Genomic DNA, 21,125 nt, shown 5'->3' with positions numbered 1-21,125 from the left:
AAATACCTTTCTAAAAATTTAAAACTTTGCATGCTATTTCGGAATTCTGAAAAATACAACAAGGTATTGTGAAAAACTAAATTTTTTGAAAGTTGGTTTTTCTTAATTTACGTAATGCAATTCTAATTATTTTGTCAAAGTCCCCTCATTTAGTTAAGAGAAATGATATATTGCACAACATGACATGGTCTAAGTAAAATCGAAAAGTCGCTGAACGCTGATTTTAGGTATACCGTCGTAACCCCCTTGTCATGCTGAGAAAAATATAACACATGGCATGGTTTTATTAAAATCGACAATTTGCTTAGTGCCACACCCACTGGGGGTGTGGTGTCCAAATTTAGTAATTTTGTCGAGATCCCCTTGTCGAGCTGAGAAAAATGATATATCACATGACATGGTACGTTTTCCTTACGCTTTTTGAATAATGAATGTTTTATTGCGTCTAAAAATCGGTGATTTTTTCTTCCTTGAAAAAACGTTTTATTTTTCTTGTCCTTTTTGGCCTATTCTATTTATATTTCTCATGAAGAAAAAGTAAGAATTATAACCTCTTAACTGTAGGAATGAGAAATAACGGGATTGTGCAAAAATAAGGTTATCCCGGCTCCACTCGAAAGGAGCATCTTCCGGTATCGCGCCAGATATTCTGCCTTTGAACTACGAAGCCAACCACATTAATGCACCCGTCAGATCTCACTCTTACTTTCTTCCCCACATAACTTTTCAAACCTAAAAATTACGATATGTCGATGCAATGAAATCTTATTTTAAAAAAAAAAACAAACGGATATGAACAGGTTTCAAATTTGCCATTTGAATCTATATATGTAGAAGAAAGGAAGGGTGAGACAAAAATTTAAATTTTATAACACGTATGCAGTGGACCCTTACTTGCACTTCTCTTCGCTTCACCTAAGCAATACCTCTTCAAGTTTCATCTTGTATTAGATGTGTAGATGTATTGAGTGTGGGTATTGGGGGAGGTACTGGGTACTGGGTGTGTGTGGATTATTAAATAATCCAAAATGAAATGTTTGGAATCTCGATACCGTTTATGATAAAGTGTAATTGTTGGATTGTGACATCGAAAATTGCACTTTGTGCCCAAATAAATAGTTCGTGTGAATTGGATTAATGTGAGATAAGCTTCAAGCTCGAACTAATCTATTGCCGTGTCATTGTGAGCAAATTTATGAATTTTACTGGAATCCCTTCCAAATCGGCGTTGACTAATTGGCGGATGGACATGTTTGATTCATACATAAGCCATGACCATAATCCAGTCCTAAAATTCTTTTACATTGTGCCTAGAAATGATATAATCATAATCGGAGAGTTCCTACTTATATCATATATTAATAAAACTATGACAATACAGTTATGAATTTTCATATATGTAAACAATGTGAAGTTGTGCTTGCGTATACAAATTAAAATCACACTTAAAATTAATTTTGAATAAGATTGGAGAGATTTATGTGCTATGCACATTATGTAAGTCGTATTATCTAAACTATATAAAGCAGGCGAGTGTATCGCTGCTGGCTGGCTGGCTGGCTGGGTCGGTGGCTTCGTTGAGAAGTTAGCCTCTCCTTTTCTCTCTCCACTCTGCAGAGAGAACAGGAGAGGCTAACTTCGCTTATATTGGGGTAACGGGCTTATCGACGGGCCTATTTTGCACGTCGATTGACGGGCTTCTACACTAGTGAGACAATAATACAATAGCATATTTGTTTTATATATAATTTGATATGGCAAGGCAATGAACAATTTTGTTTCTTCCAACTCACTAATCATAATTTTGGTATTCAATTTTTAACTTCCATCAAGATAGGCTACTTGAAAGCTTTCTCAAAAATCTGTCAAATAGATACAAAGGTACAACAAAATGTACATTTTAATACTGTTGTTAGTAAAATTTACTAGTGCTCAACGTGAGACAGTGGTGGTGCCTGGAGTGGGCACTCTCCGAGGGGCAATAGCTGACGATATCGTTAGTTTTAAAAGCATCAGATATGCGTATAAACCACTCAGATTCCGCCCGGTCGAAGCGCATCACTTGTATCCTGAGGATGTCGACGCTGATAATGAGACGGCTTGTTACCAAGCCTGGTCAAGCCTAGTTCCTGTATCGGAGGAGGATTGTCTGGTGTTGTCCATCTATAAACGGAAGGTAAATTTATAAAAGTGAATTGATAAAAATGATTCCAATTGGAGTACCTTTTTTGTTTCTTAACCGATTTTCATACTGTGAGTGAAGGACTATGTAAAACTCACCCTCAGATATTATATCAGCAAATATTTTCAATAACATATGATTACTGTATCATAAGTTTAATCCCATCAGTAAGTGTTGTTATAAATAATAGGCTGAGGTACATCGCACAAATTTTATAATCGGCTGAGACTTGCTTGATAAAATTGTTGAAAAACAAAAGTAAATTATCCACATTACAAAAATGTGTATTTAGATTTTCCACTTTCACAGAGACCATATTTTCTGGTTAGGTGAGTGAAAGATGTGACGAGTATATATGTATGATTACGATTGAGTTTGAAGCGAAAGTGAATGACCGTTTTCAGCAAATTAAAGATATAAACTGTAGCGACCGAGCCTATGAACAATTTGCATATGTATGTATGTACATAGATATAGATGCTTAACTTGTCTAACACCTATAAACTAAGGTCCTTGTCAGATCTATATATACATACATATTAATTCTATTGTCAATTTTTGTTTGATCAAAGCTGTCTTCATATTTACAGATATAAATAGTATTATAAGATGTGTATTATATTTTTGCTGCAGGGAAACTCCAATGGACTTCGTCCCGTTCTCGTCAACATTCACGGCGAGTACCTATTCATTATCAAACTTTGAGGATAAATTACCGCCCTCAACAGAATTAATTTTGTATTATCCTCAAAAGTCCTGCAATATTTATTCAAATAATTTTTTATAAATTCATATTTTGGGCTCGATTTCTTAGTCTTCTTATCGGATTTCAAAAGTTTCTAGCTTGAAGATTGAACATAATCTGATAAGTTAACGCGGCTAATCCTAAGTAGTTTTCTATAAATATGTATATCTCGATCTTGAGGTTAGAAAAGTTATTAAAAATTAGAGAGTTTTTAAGAAATTACAAAAATTTTAATTAAAAGGGGAATTTTAAAAATGTGCGCAAAATTGTGCAAAAGTTAAAAATCATGATTTTTAATACATACATATTTTGTTGAAAGGGTAGAAATATTGGCGTAAATATTAATATTTTCCAAAAGCTAAAAATATTGAACAATATTGAAAAAATTTTCTCGACGGTGTGACGTACACATGACCATAAATGCCCTTCAAAAGCGGATGCAAATTGAAAGTGTCATTGATAAATAATTGTCCGGCCTTTGTTCATTATTGCATAATGGATTTTTGAACAGTAATGGGTTATAAAAATTTGAACCAATAAAATAAATTGGTTGCGTCATATGTGAGGAGTCAAATCAATAATGTTTTAACAGTACATATGTAGTTGCCTAGGAATTTATCATGTGATTTTCTCTAGGAAAACTATGAACGATGATCTCAGCTTGAAATTACATCATAATGATAAAAATTCATTTCAGATAAATTCCAATTTTAAAATTTCAAATACTATTTAAACTAAATGCAATGGAATTTATATACTCCATTGTATTTAATTTAGTATTTGAAATCAGATCATGATTTTATTTAGGTAACTATTTTCCGTAATTAATAAAAACCAGGCCAAATAACTTAGGGAAGGTTTCGGGCAAATGATTTACAAAAATAAAAATTTTCCAAAGACGACTAAATTTACACGATGTAGACTCTGACTGGTCATTTTAGAAATTTGTCCCACGGAAAAGTAAAATACACTCCCAGAACAATTTATTTATTACACTCACTATTAATTGGTATCTTTATAGTCCCAAAATTATTAACCATCAAAAACCGTATCGATTTCTAGGCACATTAGTTTTAAACATATGTATAATGGTTTCGAAATATCTGGCAAATTACCGGGAGTAAAAGTTCATAAATATCAATTTTTAAATTTTCTCAATGCTGTTGTTTTAAGGTTTTACATATGTAAGTCGCACACTCACAGAAGTATGCTGTTTTTTTAATGAATAGTTTTATGATGAAATGCTGTCATCCTAAAAAATACATTGATTTATCATCCGAATAATGATAAATTAATTAAAATTTTGCCCACGACCATCAACGTAGCGTTGGACACGTCTTTATTTCGAAAAATGATGAAACTTTATGGAGACCGTAAAATCAACATAACATTATTGTTTTTTGCGAAATTTGTGAAACCATATTTTTTGAATCATCTCCCGACACTTTTTTTTGAGCTTCGCAAATTTGCTAAATATATGAAACGTAATGCAAAATGAGATGTCGTGTCGTGACTACGTCAAATTATTCGTTACTAACAAATCCGCTGACGAATTTACCCATATAACTACATATGACGTACCTACATATAAGTTACTCTGATTAATAAAACAGGGGGCTCTTTCATACGGTGGTCCGGTACTATGTTTACCGGGGACAGACTACAGAGGGGTGGGACAGAAGAAGGAGCCACTTTGCCTAAATTTATTCCGGCCTTATTATTCGTTTGTGAAGTTTGGTAATTGGTTCAGTGTGAAGCCCTTTAGTTTATCTAACGAGCCTCAGTCGCTTTTTCCAACCAGTCATGACCTTTGACACAATTTTCAGAGTGATTCTGCACCACTCGTCCTGAACACTTTTCCAAAGTGCATCAAAACGCACGCGTTTTCCTTTCTAGAAGGCTGTGTTTTAAGTACTCGAATCCAAAAAAAAACATCGGATTGATATCAGAGGAACTAACGAGAGTTTCTATAGTAGGAATAATTGTTATACCCAAACTTTTTTTAAAATCCTTCGTGTAGGCTGATATTTTGTGAGAAATAAGTTGGGATGAGAGCATGATCTCGGGATTTCCTACGAGTCACTTGCTGTAGGTCATTGTGAATGACTCTAGAAATGTTCTCCTACTAACGTTTAACATTTTCGCCATGCAACTTTTAGTTGGTGGATTTACCGTTTTGGCGAAAAATTGATTTTCCGGATAAACTTTTTGGTTCAAGCAGATCTTGGGTATCCTTTCCGTGGGGGTGGAGCTCTAACCGCTTTTTCCCTCCGCTTGATTCCAACGTTTTTAAGTACATTAGAAACGTACTTTCGATCGACGATAAATTCATTTGCAGCAAATTGACATATGACATATGACATATGACATATGCAAATTTTGAAAATGCCGCGACTGTGCATCACACGCCACCCCTAAAATTCAAGTGGCTCCTTCTTCTGTCCCACCCCTGTACTGGCAGAAAAGGATATAATCCTTGTTTCTATAAATTATAGACTTGGGATTTTCGGTAATTACTTAAATGCATGTCTTAACTAGTGATATAAGTAAATATATTTATGTTCACAAAATTACGCACCATTTTAAATCACCTGGTAAATTTAGGATTCTTCACTTTCGAAACTGATCAATCACCCGGAAATCTTGGTCTCCTAGACCAGTTCTGGGCTTTAAAGTGGATCAAGGAGTTCATAATCCACTTTAATGGAAATCCCGATCTTATAACAATTTATGGACAAAGTGCAGGCGCGGCTAGTGTAGGGTATCTGATGGATAGTAAACTAACCCGTGGAAACGACACTTACAAACTGTTTCACCGAGCCATAGCTTCCAGTGGTACGATAAGTATTTCTAATATGTTATTGTCATCAGCTAATCAATGTTATTGTGGATTTTGTAATAATGATCCTTCAACAACGCAGGAGATAATCTTGCAGGATGGACGATAAACCTGAGTGCGAAGGATCAAAGTCAACAATTCGTGGCAGCGTGTAATTGCTCAGATGGGACTGTCGACGAACAACTTATTTGTCTTCAAAAAATAAATTCTTCATCGATTTTTGACATTGCAAATAATATCAGTTTTTACGTAAGTTACAAAGCATTGTATATGTGTTAAGCGATTGGGATTATTCATAAATTATTATCCCAAAAAGAGTAGCATAAAATTTGGCTTACAATGGAGGCCTCGACGGGCGCGATCAAACCAGTGAAAATCCTTCACAAATTGATAAATGTATATTTAGAAAATCACAGTATCTGTAAATGCTCAAATTTGGAGGAGGTATTTGCAACCGAACAGGAGAAAGTAAATTTGAAAAGTTTACAATTTGTCAACTGCAGGGCGCGTGTTTTCCTCTTTGGATTCAAATATGTCCGTTAAACTTCAGCATTGGTGGATATTGTCATTCGAAAATTGCATACAAATTAAATTTGTGATAGATTGATACTAGTCTAGCCGAAATTGAGACCATACATACGCTGGGAGACCTGGGTTGTGAAGTACAAAATTTGTGACTTTAATAAGTGAATTTGTGACCCACAAATGACTTTAGGCTTTAGAGAAAATAATGGAGTAATATTGGTTCTCAAATAATGAAAAATATTTTCTTCAGGGGGTGCCGTCCATTCAAGCAGACACCATAAGCCCTGAATTCGTCATGGTACCCATGCACCCACAGGAAGTGGATCCCGCAACCAGGAGTCGGGTGCCACTACTGCTGGGCACTAATAAAGATGACGGCAGCGTGATCTTTTCACGCTACTTCAATCGGTTTATTAAACCTAAGGGTCAATCCACGTCAATGTCAATCATGTGTTGCGGGCCACGTCTCAGATTTTAAAGCTAATTTTATCATAAATACGTACTGCTTAAATAAAGTTACTAGTGACAAAATAAAAATTCTATGTTAGAAATTGGCCGAGAATTTAAATTTGTAAAAAATTTAAGAAAAATTTTCCATTTGATGCACTGAGTGTCACGTAATTTTGAGAAGGTTTACCTAAACCTAAAAGTTGTTGTAGGCACTATAAACTAAATTTGAAAATTAAAAAAAATTGAAAAATTTGAATTCTAGCCATCTTGTAATGGTAACTTCAAAACGCTATAACTTTTTGCACCCTGTCCTGTGCAACCCAAATTTCATAAGTTATAACGTAATTTTAAATTTCTAATCCACCATAAAAAAATTAGCTCGCACACGACAGGGTGCAAAAAATTATATCGATTTTTCCGACACACATTAACACATGCAAGCTTATGTATGGGAATATTCCCAAAAATTATCAGAAAACAAGAGGCGTAAACAAAACTTCCAGTGACAAAATTAAAATGCCGTACCAGTCAAGATTATTTTTAACGCTGAATTGAAAAAAATGTAACTAAAAAAATGTAGGCCTGACCGCGTCGACATTTAAAAAGTTAGTACGTGCTACGCCCACTGCTGGTGAGCACCACCATCACTAGTGTTGCTCGGAGTGGAGAGACAACATCTCCGCTCTCATGACTCTTGCCCGATCGTGGGTATTGACGTGGACCGACCCCTAATCGTTCGCACGAAGACCCCAACTTCCTCCAAAACCATTTTCTCCAGGATATGTTTAATTCTAGCAATTTCGGTAATGCTAATTTAAATATTAACACAAATTATCTTTAAAAAATTGTATAATTTGTAATTTTGCATTGAAAAACCGATTGGGATGCATGAGATCATAATTTCGTCCTTCCTGAAGGAGACGAGGATGGCCACCAAATTGACCGCAATAGCCCCTTACGTCTCAAACGTAAGGAAGTTTGACTATATATTTACTTTATACATATGTAACTATGTGTTTTGTCGTAATAATATTACCAAGAAATCGACTGAAGCACTTCACGTGCATATTTGTAACTCGTAAAAACATGTATATATTTGGAATTGTAACAGTTTAAAAGCTTCAGAGCACCATATTTGTTTAGCGGGTCAACGGTCAAGGGCATCTGTTTTTGTTTAAGAAAAACTATGAAATAGCTTTATGAAGTTTGCATAGTTTACAAATACATACATCAAATAAGATTTGACTTATCCAAGTTTCCTTTACAGATATTTTCCACCTATTACTTCAAAGCTCCTGCTTTCCATAAAGCGACGTTGCACTCGGACATAATGGACACATACCTTTATCACTTCGAATTTTATAATGAAAATCGGTACGCCTCAACTTATTCGAGCAGTTCGTAATCGATCTGAAAATTTTGAAATGTGTGCAAATTAAATTAAATTACAGAAACCGGTCTTACTACGTGGACATGGGTGGTGCGGAAGAAATTCCGCCAGGCAAGTTTTTATGGTTTAACTCATTTTTAAAACTTCAAGGCGAATTTGTACTTATTTTTTCCGTGTTAAAGGTGTCGCTCACGGAGACGAGCTGCACTACCTGTTTAAATTTGATGACGAGCCATACACCGACACGGAACAGGCCATAAGTTCCAAGATGATCGAGATCTTTTATTCGTTTATGCTTTACGGGTGAGGAATTCAAAATTTCATAATCAACATTTCCAGACTTTAGCGTCGTTTGCCTAGTATTCTGAGTGATTATTTACTTATGTTTAACTTTATTTCTTACAGTAAACCTACAGGTGAGACATCGAAGGCCGGGTGGCCTGTGGTCACAAAGGATTCTTTTCCTTACATGCGGATCAACGTTGAAAACAAATTGGGGACGCACTACGGCGATACTTTTCATGCCACCACCTACTCGGGCGGCGAGTCATTGGAAAAATCGGAAAGTTCCAAAATAATAAATCCAAAATAATAAATAGATATGCAGTTCAGAATTTTTGTAAACTCTAGAAGCTTGCTACATCAAAATTGTTTTTGTTGTAATGTATTAGGCGCATTACTAAAAAAAATTTGAAAAATTTTATATACAGTTGAGTGACACTGAAGCAATACATACAGCATTCTTTTTCGTTTACTATGATAATTTACAAAAGGTAATAACGTTCTAAAATCTTCTTATTTTCTGAATTTTTATCAAAATTTTCGATGAGAATTGATATTTGTTGGATTACTTGCCTTGATTCAAAGAAATTAAAGAACGTCCGGGAATGAATGGGAACGCGCGCTCTAGCGAGTATATTGACAAATCAATAAACCCGCGAACTATAATAATTTAAATTTCTGAAAGCCCACTTCATTAGGGTCAATTTGGTATATCACTCTTAAATTTCAAAAATGGATAAGGGTAGAAGAAGCTTGTTTGAAAGGGAGCTGTTAGCAAAACGAGTGATGGAGTTCTACAACACGACAGCCAACCGAGACTCCAAGGTGACCTGGAACTTTTTTAAGCAGGAAGGAATTCCAAGTTCAAATGTGTATTCCTACATAAAAAAGTTCAAGGATTCCGAAAATGTGCAATTCAAGAAGCCAGCTGGTCGTCCGGCGAAGCTAGCGACCACTCGAGTGAAAAATAGAATTGAAAAAATTTTCAAAACCAAGCCATCAACGTCAGTAGCTGTAGCTGCCAGGAAAGTCAAAATTTCCAAAAGCTACCTGGGGGAAATTAAGGTCCATAAATTAGGAATCAAAGCAAGGACCAAAAAACCTGCACCAAATTACAAGCCCGTACAAGAAAGTCGGATCAAGGATTGCTGTCAAAAATTGTTGAAGAAAATGCGTGGAAAAGTAGTGATCCTGGATGACGAAACGTATGTTCCGGTTGACCCTTCAAATCTTCCAGGGCGTCATTTTTTTCATAGCTCGGATCCCTCTGAAGTGGCTTATGAAGAAAAAGTACGAAAAAAAGACAAATTTCCAAAGAAATATTGCATTTGGCAATGCATCTCCAGTCACGGACATGTATCAGACCCGGTAGTTCTCGAAGGGAATATCAATCAAGATATTTATCTGAAAAATTGCGTCAAGGCTGGATTGGAAGCATTTATTAATAGGTTTCACAAAAATGATAAAGTTTTGTTTTGGCCTGACCTCGCCACTTGTCACTATGCAAAGAAAGTGACCGAGTACCTCAGAAAGAAAAATATTGATTTCGTACCAAAAGATATCAACCCACCTAATGTACCCCAACTCCGCCCAATCGAAAAATTCTGGGCACGTTCTAAGTCAGTATACTCCCGGCTTCAAGATGTGTCTGACACCTTTCGAAAATTCAAAGGACGATGGAAGAAAATCACCTCGGAAGTGGCAAAAACTTCGGGAAAAAATTTAATGAAAAATCTTCGCAAGAAAATCGAACTAGTCGCCAACGGGGGTGTGGCGGCCTTAGCTATTAATTAAATTATGTAGGTACGTATTTGGTATTATACATATGCAAAAAGTTTAAAATTCCGATAACTCATTGTGATTTTATGACCACATTTTCAGACCATTCCCATTCATTCCCGGACGTTCTTTATGTTGGTGTAAAATTCGGTCTAGAAATATTTAGCTTCTGGTCGTGTTTTTTGTTGTTTCCAAATTATTTATGCAGCAAGCAGACCCAGAGCAAAAATTCTGTACTTTTATTATTTCTTGAAATTGTACCATGCTTCGCTAACATTTTCTGTTCATATTGCGTGCTTCTAACTACGTATTATTACTCGTTATCGACTTAAAGGAAATAATTATTTTCTGTAATTTTTATGGACCTATGCATGAAATTTATTTGACGAAAAACGATCACAGAGCTTAAATTAATATTTAATTAGACGGCAATTAGATATTCAAATATACTTTGAAATTTTACAAAAATTGTTGTAATTATATCAATTCAAGTTGCTTTACTAAAATTATTAAGATTTGATTTTGTGTGTCTGATTTACTTAATTTTGTACATCATATACTAAAATTACTAAATTCTAAATAAATGAAATCATTCTTTCTCTTCCATTTTAAAATTACCTATGTAGGTATATGCACATTTTATAGTCATGGCTTCAACGATAATATTTCAAGATAAACATGCCTAAAAGGTTCCAACGTATCCTTCCTAACGTAGTAAATATATTTGGGTATGTATAATAAGTACATTGTATTTACCTTGATGTCTTGTAGCTTAACGTATTTACATACAATAAAGCCTACTAAATTAAAGTAATCAGGTACTACCTGATATAGAGTACCTTAGATATATAGCCTTTTATGCACCTTTTCGGTATATGTTAAAATAGTAGAAACTATAAAGTATAAATTTATACTTTATAGTTTCTCGCTTAAGCGATGGAAATAATTTTACAAGGAAACTGGATTTTGCACATCAATAAATGTACATCAATTTATTAATGTAGTCGTGTCGTAACATAATAAAACATTACACTTTCCCTAATGACCTAAGTATGCTAGTTAACGGACGTACAGTGGAGAGCAAATTATTCGGTAGAATTCGGTAGAGCAAATTGTACGGTAGAAAAACTGTTCTATCTCGCACATTAACGAAAATAAGGGCCTGCAAATTTGCAAGGTAGTACCCCAGAAAGATTGTCGTTGGATGCCATTCCTGTGTTTGAAAAATCTCAAAACGGTCAAAGGTCACAATTTTTGACCCAAAAGCTCATTTCTCAACTACTACAGTTATTTTTTTCCTTAGATGCTTTATATTTAAATCGATAGCTCAACTCAATGTGAACATTTTGATATCGTACTCACAATGCAAGTCTTTTACGTGTACAACTCAGATCTGGTCGAGACAAATTTTATTTTGTTCACCACAAAAAATAAGCATACCCGTATTTTTTCATTTTTCATAATGCGCTAATTTGAGCGCGGGGCACGAATTTTAAAACATTTTTCAGCCAAAACCTCGGTTTTTTAAAATTCTGTAACTTTTCCAATTTTAGCGCGAATCCAAAAATTCGAAAACATGTGTCTTCAGAATGACTTACTTGACTTATGAAAAATCTACATGCATAATTTCTTGAAAATTTAAAAATTTGAAAGAGTTTATAATTTTAATGAGTTTCAAAAACTGGCAAAAAATTTTGAAAATCAAATTTCGAGACAATGGGATTTTTCATAAGTCAGGTAAGTCATTCTGAAGAGACATGTTTTCGAATTTTTGGATTCATGCTAAAATTCGAAAAGTTACAGAATTTTTAAAAACCGAGGTTTTGGCTGAAAAATGTTTTAAAATTCGCGCCCCGCGCTCAAATTAGCGCATTATAAAAAATGAAAAAATACGGGTATGCTTATTTTTTGTGATGAACAAAATAAAATTGGTCTCGACCAGATCTGAGTTGTACACGTAAAAGACTTGCATTGTCAGTTCTCTACGATTTTTTGAAGAAAGTTATGAATTTTTGGACAAAGCGAATTTTTCGGATTTTACCAAATTCTCCCATAAGCGCAATGTTAAACTTTTCAAAATTCGTTTTTTTCAAAAATTCATAACTTTCTTAAAAAAATCGTAGAGAACTGGATAAGATATCAAAATGTGCACATTGAGTTGAGCTAACGATTAAAAAATAAGGCATCCACTGCATAGTGCAAAAAATACTGTTCAGGGTTAGTTAGGCAGAAGTTGGGGGGACATAATGGGAAATTATCATTGTGAGATAGGAGGAGGAGGGACTTATTAGTATGGGAAAGATAGGATTCTTATGAGCTTCTGCTACTGCTGCTTAGTGCTTCATTTTTGATTTGGCTAAAAATCGATGCTATCCTTTTATTATTTCTGCATCAGTTGCATAGAAAATCCCTTTTATGTACAAATATATAGTTGGCATTAACTTTTAGATCCAGAAAAACGTCAGACAAGTTAAATATTTTATGAGGTATGTACATAATAAATAAATAAGTGTAAAATGCATTTTATATTACCTACATAAATGTGTCTCAAACGTTTACTGGCAGCCCGAAATGTTTTATTACGGGCATATAAAGCTTCGGGCATATAAAACTCTTCATTCGTTTTCAACTCGTAATCACTCTCTCAAGTTTAATTCCAGAGATGTTTCGCATTTTCGCAGTATCCGTTGTTGCGATATTGTTTGCATATTGTTATCTCGCTGAAGGCAACAACAGCGCACAAGATGAACCTCCAGGTAAAAAAGCTAATATTTTGTATTTTTTGAGTTTTTAAATACATGAAAACTTGATAACATCTCAGGTCCCAGAGCTTTGCCAGTATTGGGAAATTTGCTCGATTTGGCTCGAGCTTCGGACGACATGACGAAAATGTTTGGAGTTTTGTCGGAAAAATGGGGGGAAATTTATACAGTAAAGATCGGATCTAAAAAGACAGGTTCTTACAGAAATTTCCGACAAAATTGCAGAAAAAAAATAATTTTCACCTTCCACATCATTTCAGTTGTATTAACGTCGAAGGAGTCCATGCAAAAGGTGCTCACGGACGAGGGCAGTTATGGCCGAGATTTGTCCGGCATGATGGCGGATCGCTGTTGGAATAAAAATCTGGGCATTGCTTTTGCGGAGGGGGAAATTTGGGAAAAATCGAGAATCTGGACGTTTAAAACTTTAAAACATTTTGGGTTAGGAAAATCCACAGAAGTCGAAAATTACGTCAAAGTGAGTTGACCAACATTATGCACATACAAAACAATTGTTCAAACATATTTCGGTTTTTAAATTTCCGTACTAAAATTTAGAGATCTTCGGAACCCTTATTTACCGAGATTGACAAGCAAATAGGGAGTCGTGGTGCGGTTGATGTCGAATTACTTTTTAGCCCTGCGATTCTCTCCATCATTTGGCAATTAGTTGTCGGCCGGATTTCCAGAGCGGATGAACCTGCGATTAACCTTTTGTCCTACCATTTAAATAAATTCGCTCTCAGCAGCGCCGTTGGTGCCGGACTGGTCAACGCGTTCCCCGTCTTAAGATACATTTTCCCTCGTTGGACAGGGTATAAGGAACAGATGGCGTTTTTCAATGCGTCCCATGAGATCGCCAAGGTAAGGAATTTGTCACAAAGTTCAGTTTGTACGAACACCCTTATAAATCACGTATTAATTTCAACTGCAAATCATATGCACCCACAAATTTCAGAATCTATATGCTGAATCCGAACTCAAACTAAAATCTAGCCCTGACGCCGCACCAGCTACAAACATGCTGGACGCCTTTGTCCAAAACTGTGTGACTGAGCCAAGCAATATATTTAATTGTAAGGAAATGGATAAGAACAATACATATTATACCATCTATGTATGAAAAACAGGGTCAAAATCCAACCTCGTTTCTCTGCAGGTCTCAACTTCCAGTTGATCTTTATGGACCTGTTTGGAGCCGGGACGGAAACAACGAGCACTTTCATGGAAGCTTGCGTCCTCTACCTCATATCGTATCCGCACGTCCAAGAAAAAGTATACCAGGAAATATTACGCATCGCACCGGACGGGAGACCTCTTAACTTTTCGGATCGACAAAAGTATTTTATTTTATAACAGGCAACTTTAATTTTTTATAAAGTTTCTGGTGATACTGTGGTTAATAACAAGGTTCTTATATATATGCATGTGACCCTATTGCACATTAACTAATGGAATATCTATGTATCAACCTAAAATCTTTGACATTCAGTTTGCACAAGTCTGTGTTGAGGGTATTCATATTTATTATATCTTCGGATCTTCCTTTGTTTAATATTCCTCGTATCATAAAATAATTTACGACGGTTAGGGGATCTTGTAAGATTTTGTCATCGAAAATCATATTACTAGGCTTACGATTTTTACAAAGCTTCACCCATTTTTTCCCTCGTAAACTATTTTACGGATCTAAGGATACGAAGAAATAACGAATACCCTCATTCTATTCTGATCTTACCTTATACATTCTCTCTACAAATAGTATGCCCTACACTCAAGCCTTCTTCCTCGAGGCGCACAGAAATTCGAGAACTCAACAAACCTCGGTACCACGCCGGGCACTTTGGGACATAAAATACAAGAATTATACAATTAAAAAGGTAATATAAAATAAAATACTTATCTAAATATTTACATAATTTGTGGTCGTGACAGGACACAGTTATCTTAATGGATACTCGCCTGCACTACGAGGACAAGAAAATTTGGGGAGATCCCGAAGTATTCAGGCCGGAACGATTCATCAACCAAGCTGGCGAAATTGTTAATACGAAAAATATAATTTCCTTCTCATTTGGTAATTATAGTGAAGGACAGATGAAACTTGTATAATTGTGTTCACTTTACAAAATAATACTTTTGAGACGAATGAGATTATTATGGTGACATTTTTAAAAGATTTCTAAAAGTGCACAGTTTACAAGTTTATACTTATGTCAAGAATTTACACAAGACTTCACATTTTAATTTATATGTACGTATTTACACTAGGAAGACGGGCATGTCCGGGAGAAATTCACTCGATTTTTGTATCCTTCAGCCTCGTTACCTTGATGTTGCAGCGGTATAAGATCTCGAGTTTGGAAGGTGAACCAAAGCCAAGATTAGACTTAAGGCTCAGCTTCTCCATGAAGCCGTACCCTTTCAAGGCTGTCTTCACTAACAAGGGAAACCTCCGAGGTGCCGGTTGAATCCAGCGTTCCCACCTATACCAAAATGACCACAATATGCGATTTATGGCGTAAAGTGGTGAAATTTACGTGCAAAAATCACTTTTCGTCAATCTATGACGATATTCATGACGAGCGTGTGACCACGGTTGAGAGTAGGTTCAAGCGGCTAACCGTGCGATTCGGAGATGGCAACGAACTCTCGCTTTATCCAAATTCTAAATTAATATAATTTTAATTCTCACCTTATTCGGAATTCTGTGCAGGATCATGTAGATGTGAATTAGTGTCGTTATTTAGTGGGTGGTAGTGGTATTCAACAAAAAAGTGGTCGAAACAGAGATGTAGGTTACAGTGTGCGCATTTGACGAAGCTTTCCATGGGGCATGAATCCATTTCGCACTTATCATATGTTGATGAGAATAACAATTCTTGAACGTTTTTGAAGTCTTGCTTTTCTGTTGTGTATGTACAAGCGTACCAAGCATATTTGCACATTGGCACAAATATTTCGGATTGCATTTGATTACAAATAAGTGAGTGCATTTTTAGCACATTCTCCCGATTATGCATGTCCAACGCCAATTCGTCAAGCATCACTCTTTCAAAAATAAGTCGTCGGAAGATCTTATACTGACGAAATATGTACTTATCAAGTGGTTGGATAAGTGACGTTGCTTTTGCCGGAATTTTCTCTCTTCTGCAATTTTCGCCAAGGGACGAATACGTTTCTTCGTCGACCTGCCCAGCCCACGAGTCGTATATTAGCATTATTTGCTGATCGCTTATCAAAGGCTGAACACAATCATCGAGCCATCGCTTCATAATCTGTTTATCCATTTTTCCCGATTTTGACACTGTTAAATATATGTTCTCTGGAATCCGTAAAGTTTCAGCGACACGAGGACCCAATACTCCTTTTGGTTCCTGAAGACATACTAGTAGTTTCCCATAAAATTTTCCACTCATTGATAACAAAGGCATAATTGTGTATGAATGAGATTTGGCGTTTTGAGACACAACTCTTCCGAGCGTATCCTTTTCACCCTTGTGAGAAAGGGTCCGTCTTGGCGTGTATTCGTACGTGAAGCCTGATTGATCAAAGTTGTAAATATTTTTTTCCTCAATTCCTACCCGATTTTCATTTAGCGTCTGCACAAATTCGCATGCTTCGTTTTCTACTCTATCGAGATTTTGATGCTCACCCATCGTTAAATACTTCGTTATTTTTCGCCCAACAATTCTGTTTCTCACTTTGAAGTCCATTATCCATTTTGGACTCGCCTTAAATTTTAAATCAATTTCCCTTGATTTTGACATCGCCCATCTTCTTAAATCCATCTCATTAACATGAATCATTGATGATCTCGCATTCTCAAATCGCTCAAGCACAAATTTTTCCACCTGTTTGAATTTCTGAAATGTTGTGCTCTTCTTCTCTACATATGCTCGCAATCTGGTAATTGTTTTGCTGTGTTTAATTTTCTTAAATCGTCGTTTCGTTTGGTTGAATTTATTTTTTTAACATTATCGTAAAAATGAAGAATGTTCACCATTTCCTGATACGTAAAAACGACACCGTCAACCAGTTCCTCCTCCCATTCTTGCGACACTTGTTGAGAAAGGCTATCAGAGTTCTGTTCAACATCAAAACTATCACTATTTAAAGTATCACTATCACACACTAATTCACTATAAGTATCTGTATATGTATCTATGTCCCCGTCCATATCAAATTCTAATGTGCTTATAGTTTCTAAATCAGTCCCAGAATTTTTGACAATGTCTTCCACAAATGAGAACACTTTCTTTGCAATGTTTAAATTGTAGGTCGTTGTATATTGGTTGGCCTACCGTGTATTCCAAATTTATCTTTAGCCAGTTGCAACACATTCTCACAAATTTTAATTAGGTCTGACATTGTGCATAAGAATTTTAAAAACCAAATGAAAATAGAGAAAGATTTGTTTTCATGAAAAACTGAAAAAGAGAATACAGACCATGTGTTCAGCCAGTCAGCAACTTGTGCGAGGCATCGGGCGCCGGACGTTTCATGATGAAACTCTATGCTACCCATGCTCACACGCTCGTCATAAATATCGTCACAGATTGACGAAAAGTGATCTTTGCACGTAAATTTCACCACTTTACGCCATAAATCGCATATTGTGGTCATTTTGGTATAGGTGGGAACCCTGGATTCAACCGGCACCTCGGAGGTTTCCCTTGTAAGAGAAGGCCAGACCAGTGGTGAAATTGTAGTTTGGTGTAAACTACAGTAAAATAAATAAATAAGTGGACAAAATCCCTAAATTTCTTTTAATTATGATTATTACGTACAATAAAATAAAATTTAATAAGTGACAATCTCAAAACGTGCTCAGAATGCAAAAGAAACTATATCCATCTCTACCTCATCTTTTTACAATTTTAATTTCTCTAGTTATCTCTTCTAATTTGCGACTTCTGTACATTGAGAAATACCGGTTTTACGTTTTGAGTATTTACGATAAGTAATGCAGCATTAGTTGATTTGACGTGATTAAGACTTTGATTACAACTTGTATAAATTTTGTGATGGATGAATATATACATATTCTGCTCCGATATTGTTATAGAGGTTCATTTTACAACCGTTATATTTATTTAGTTTTATTCGTAAATAGGTAAAATTTAAATCTATGTACGTATGTATATAGTGCTTACATTGACGGACGGCGGATTCAGAAAAATGTGGGGACAGCATATCATTACAGTCCAGAGTATAAAATTATCTGTATGTATGTATGCAAATTCATCCAATAAATGTGCAATACTAATTTATTTTTAATTAAGAAATTTGTCGATTCCTCCATACATAATCGCAATAATCATAGTCCCGATACCGATCTGTGCAAGCGTTGACATACTGTACGAGTACACACATACACATTTATTCGGATACGTGTATATGTGGTTATGCATAATGTTCCCATACATAAATATGTACATACATACATACGTGACTTTAAATTTTTATCTCAATTTTTCACACTTCCCCACTTTGCATGCTAAATATCAAAGAAGTAAATATTTTCAGATTGAGCGTACAACCACTATATCATACTTTAATTCCATGCAATATGAATATTTATCACTTGACTTATCAAACTGTACTTCAAGATGTGTGTAAATCCATTCATCGTGTTCACGAAAACCATGACCCTGACTTTTGGATTGAACATGCAACCACGCTAATGCGATAATCCTACCGTACCACCAAATTTATAAATTTATGTAATTCCCAGCTCAATTAAATACACATAATTTCTCTCGGGTTCAGTTAGTCGTCATCAGTTATTGCGTATGTAGAAGTTGCGTCCACTAAATTTAGTGAATTCTCATTTGGTCAAAATGACGACCGATTCAAAAATTTTAGCATATTTTAAATCGTTGCGAATAGTTCACCTAATCTTGGCCGTGAGTTTTGTCACTGCCGGACTTTGCGTGAACTTCGTACAAAGTGTTTTATTCGTTACGTTAAAACCCATTAATGCCAGATTGTACCGCAAAATTAATTATTACGTCACCTATTTCTTGAATTGTTGTAAGTTTTTGGTAAAGTATAATTGTTATGAATAATGTGCCCGATAATTTGTATTTAAAAAATATTTAGTTATCGTCTACATGGTGGAATGGTGGTCCGGGTCGGAAGCCATTATTTATGGGGATCCGGTCATGGTGAAAAAATGCATGGGGAAAGAACACGCGCTTCTATTAATTAATCATAATTTAGAAATTGATTGGTTATTTGGATGGACGATTTTCGAAAGGTTGGGAGGTTTAGGAGTGAGATGGATTTATTTATAATATTTAAAGAATTATATATTTAAATTAATGGACTTCTGAACTTATGTAATTATTATTTGCACTCAGAATATTCGTTCCTATTGCAAAAAAGTTTTGCAATACGTCCCAATTTTTGGATGGTCTTGGAAATGTCAGGAATTCGTTTTTCTTGATAGAAATTGGGAAAAGGATCGTAAAAATTTAGGCCGACAGTTACGAGCACTGACACAATATCCGGATCCTGTCTGGGTAATAATTACTTAATGGGCTTACTAACGTCAACGTTTTAATTTCGCAAATAAGTAGTAATTTGCAAAATAACCTTGTAAAATCGAGATATTTTCAATCCTTGAATAAATTTAGAAATAAAAATCCTACGGGCTTGTATATAGCAAGGAATTTCTCAAATCCGGGAAAACATGATTTTGTGTTGAAAAGATGCTGAATTTGCGAAATTTTCGAGCCAATTATGAATGTGTAGGTTGGCCTGCCATGCAGACGCTCAATTAAATAACCTTTGTTTTTTAAAGCTATCCCTGTTTCCTGAGGGGACCAGATTTACATCGGACAAACATGCCGCTAGCATGAAAATTGCTGCCGAAAAGGGTCTCCCTCTCTTGAAACATCACCTTCTCCCAAGGACGAAAGGGTTCACGGCGAGTATTCCACATCTTAGGGGAAAGTTTGATGCGATCTATGATGTCGTAATGGCTGTTGAAAAGTTAGTTCAAAAGATTTTGACAGAATAAGTTGACGTGTATAAGTATTTGTAAATATGCAAATATATAAATAATTCATTTATTAATATTAAGGCTTGCAACAGACTTTTGCTCAATTTGACTGTGTCCCAAATTTTTGCATGGAGTTTTATGCTTGTGTTTTTTTAAATTTTCCAGGACTTGTAACAATCCTGCCTCCGTCGTATCCATGATGGAAGGAAAACCATTAAAGATTATTTCACTCTACAGACGAATTCCGATGAGTCAAGTTCCCGACGATGAGACGGAGGCAGCAGCCTGGTTACAGAAACTTTACCAAGAAAAGGTATTGAGAATTTTCGATATTTGTTCAAAATTAAATTCGGAGATGTTTCCTAAAAAATAACTCAAATTTTCAAACTAGGATAAAGTGCTGGACAATTACGAAAAATATGGGAAATTCGTCCCGGAGGAAGATCGAGACAAAGAGGAGTACAAAACTTACCAAAGTTTTGAAACGTTCCAACTCCCCCGAAGATATTATACTCTTTGTATTGCGACGATTTGGGGTTGCATTGTTATGATGGGATTAAGTCGGTACTTTTGGCATGTCTTGATGAGTGGGAGTGTCGCCCAAATTCTTCTCCTGGTCTCCGTCTGTGGTGGAGGTGAGTAGATATAATTTTTTGTTAATCAAGTAGCGCTTGTGGAGTTAATGATTCATGATTTATTCGCATTCTTCGTATCGTAAAATAATTAAGTTGCGAGGTTTACGAGATTTTGTAAGCTTCGTAAATTTTTGTTACTAGAAATACTAGAGTTACTAAACTTACAATTTTTACGAAGCTGGACCTCTCTCTTTTTTCTCCGTAAACTATTTTATGATACGAAGGATGCAAAGCAATTGTGAATACCCTCAATGATAATTATGCTTTTTCTTTCTGTAGCGTATGCAGGGTTAAATTATGTAATAAATTTGACCAAGATTAGTACCAGTTCCAGCTATGGCACTTCCAAAGCGAGCTAATCAGTTCAATACTTAAATTGAACAGAATTGGAATATTTTTGTAAATTTGGGAAGAAATCGAATGAATAAAAAACCAATGCAAAATTGTGAATTTAAAAACATATGTAAGTAACTTTCTTCGAAGTGCATTTCTTCCACATTGAGATATTTATCTGGAATCAACATTTT

The 21,125-nt window shown here is 35.4% G+C and overlaps 3 protein-coding genes across 4 annotated transcripts; all 3 read left to right on the top strand.

Moving 5' to 3' along the window:
- The first annotated feature begins 1,891 nt into the window (after positions 1–1,891).
- On the top strand, positions 1,892–6,829 carry LOC118438292 (acetylcholinesterase 4-like). The gene is made up of 6 exons (XM_035858242.1): positions 1,892–2,176; positions 2,816–2,862; positions 5,423–5,436; positions 5,532–5,762; positions 5,849–6,015; positions 6,542–6,829. Exons 1-6 carry the CDS (start codon positions 1,892–1,894, stop codon positions 6,767–6,769), a joined length of 972 nt encoding a protein of 323 aa, XP_035714135.1. The 3' UTR covers positions 6,770–6,829.
- Positions 6,830–8,214: 1,385 nt separating this feature from the next.
- Positions 8,215–14,310, top strand: LOC110857883 (cytochrome P450 2B6). The gene is made up of 9 exons (XM_022106497.1): positions 8,215–8,242; positions 8,314–8,434; positions 8,537–8,547; positions 12,919–12,948; positions 13,014–13,148; positions 13,215–13,432; positions 13,513–13,818; positions 13,913–14,030; positions 14,114–14,310. The coding sequence occupies exons 1-9, from the start codon at positions 8,215–8,217 to the stop codon at positions 14,308–14,310; spliced, it is 1,164 nt and encodes a 387-aa protein (XP_021962189.1).
- A 4,404-nt stretch (positions 14,311–18,714) lies between these two features.
- On the top strand, positions 18,715–21,065 carry LOC110857592 (1-acyl-sn-glycerol-3-phosphate acyltransferase gamma). 2 transcript variants are annotated; one of them, XM_022106189.2, is made up of 7 exons: positions 18,715–18,990; positions 19,060–19,232; positions 19,320–19,481; positions 19,763–19,953; positions 20,129–20,276; positions 20,355–20,598; positions 20,878–21,065. In XM_022106189.2, exons 1-7 carry the CDS (start codon positions 18,798–18,800, stop codon positions 20,955–20,957), a joined length of 1,191 nt encoding a protein of 396 aa, XP_021961881.1. In that variant the 5' UTR covers positions 18,715–18,797; the 3' UTR covers positions 20,958–21,065. The 2 variants fall into 2 exon arrangements, with proteins under 2 accessions (XP_021961881.1, XP_035714037.1); XM_035858144.1 differs by lacking the exon at positions 18,715–18,990 and having other exon boundaries at positions 19,066–19,216.
- Positions 21,066–21,125: the final 60 nt, after the last annotated feature.

This window comes from Folsomia candida, unplaced genomic scaffold, assembly GCF_002217175.1.
Source record: "Folsomia candida strain VU population unplaced genomic scaffold, ASM221717v1 Fcan01_Sc019, whole genome shotgun sequence".
NCBI classification, from domain to species: Eukaryota; Metazoa; Arthropoda; class Collembola; order Entomobryomorpha; family Isotomidae; genus Folsomia; species Folsomia candida.
This window is presented reverse-complemented; position numbering and strand designations above follow the sequence as displayed.

Bases quoted from the DNA above. Each gene is read 5' to 3' on its own strand.
- LOC118438292 (XM_035858242.1), top strand. From the start codon at position 1,892: ATGTACATTTTAATACTGTTGTTAGTAAAATTTACTAGTGCTCAACGT. The intron at 2,177-2,815 runs GTAAATTTATAA...TTTTTGCTGCAG, and splicing joins TGTCCATCTATAAACGGAAG to GGAAACTCCAATGGACTTCG. The intron at 5,763-5,848 runs GTACGATAAGTA...TCAACAACGCAG, and splicing joins CCGAGCCATAGCTTCCAGTG to GAGATAATCTTGCAGGATGG.
- LOC110857883 (XM_022106497.1), top strand. From the start codon at position 8,215: ATGGGTGGTGCGGAAGAAATTCCGCCAG. The intron at 8,243-8,313 runs GCAAGTTTTTAT...TCCGTGTTAAAG, and splicing joins TGCGGAAGAAATTCCGCCAG to GTGTCGCTCACGGAGACGAG. The intron at 13,819-13,912 runs GTAAGGAATTTG...CACAAATTTCAG, and splicing joins CGTCCCATGAGATCGCCAAG to AATCTATATGCTGAATCCGA.
- LOC110857592 (XM_022106189.2), top strand. From the start codon at position 18,798: ATGACGACCGATTCAAAAATTTTAGCATATTTTAAATCGTTGCGAATA. The intron at 19,233-19,319 runs GTGAGATGGATT...ATTTGCACTCAG, and splicing joins AAAGGTTGGGAGGTTTAGGA to AATATTCGTTCCTATTGCAA. The intron at 19,482-19,762 runs GTAATAATTACT...TGTTTTTTAAAG, and splicing joins AATATCCGGATCCTGTCTGG to CTATCCCTGTTTCCTGAGGG.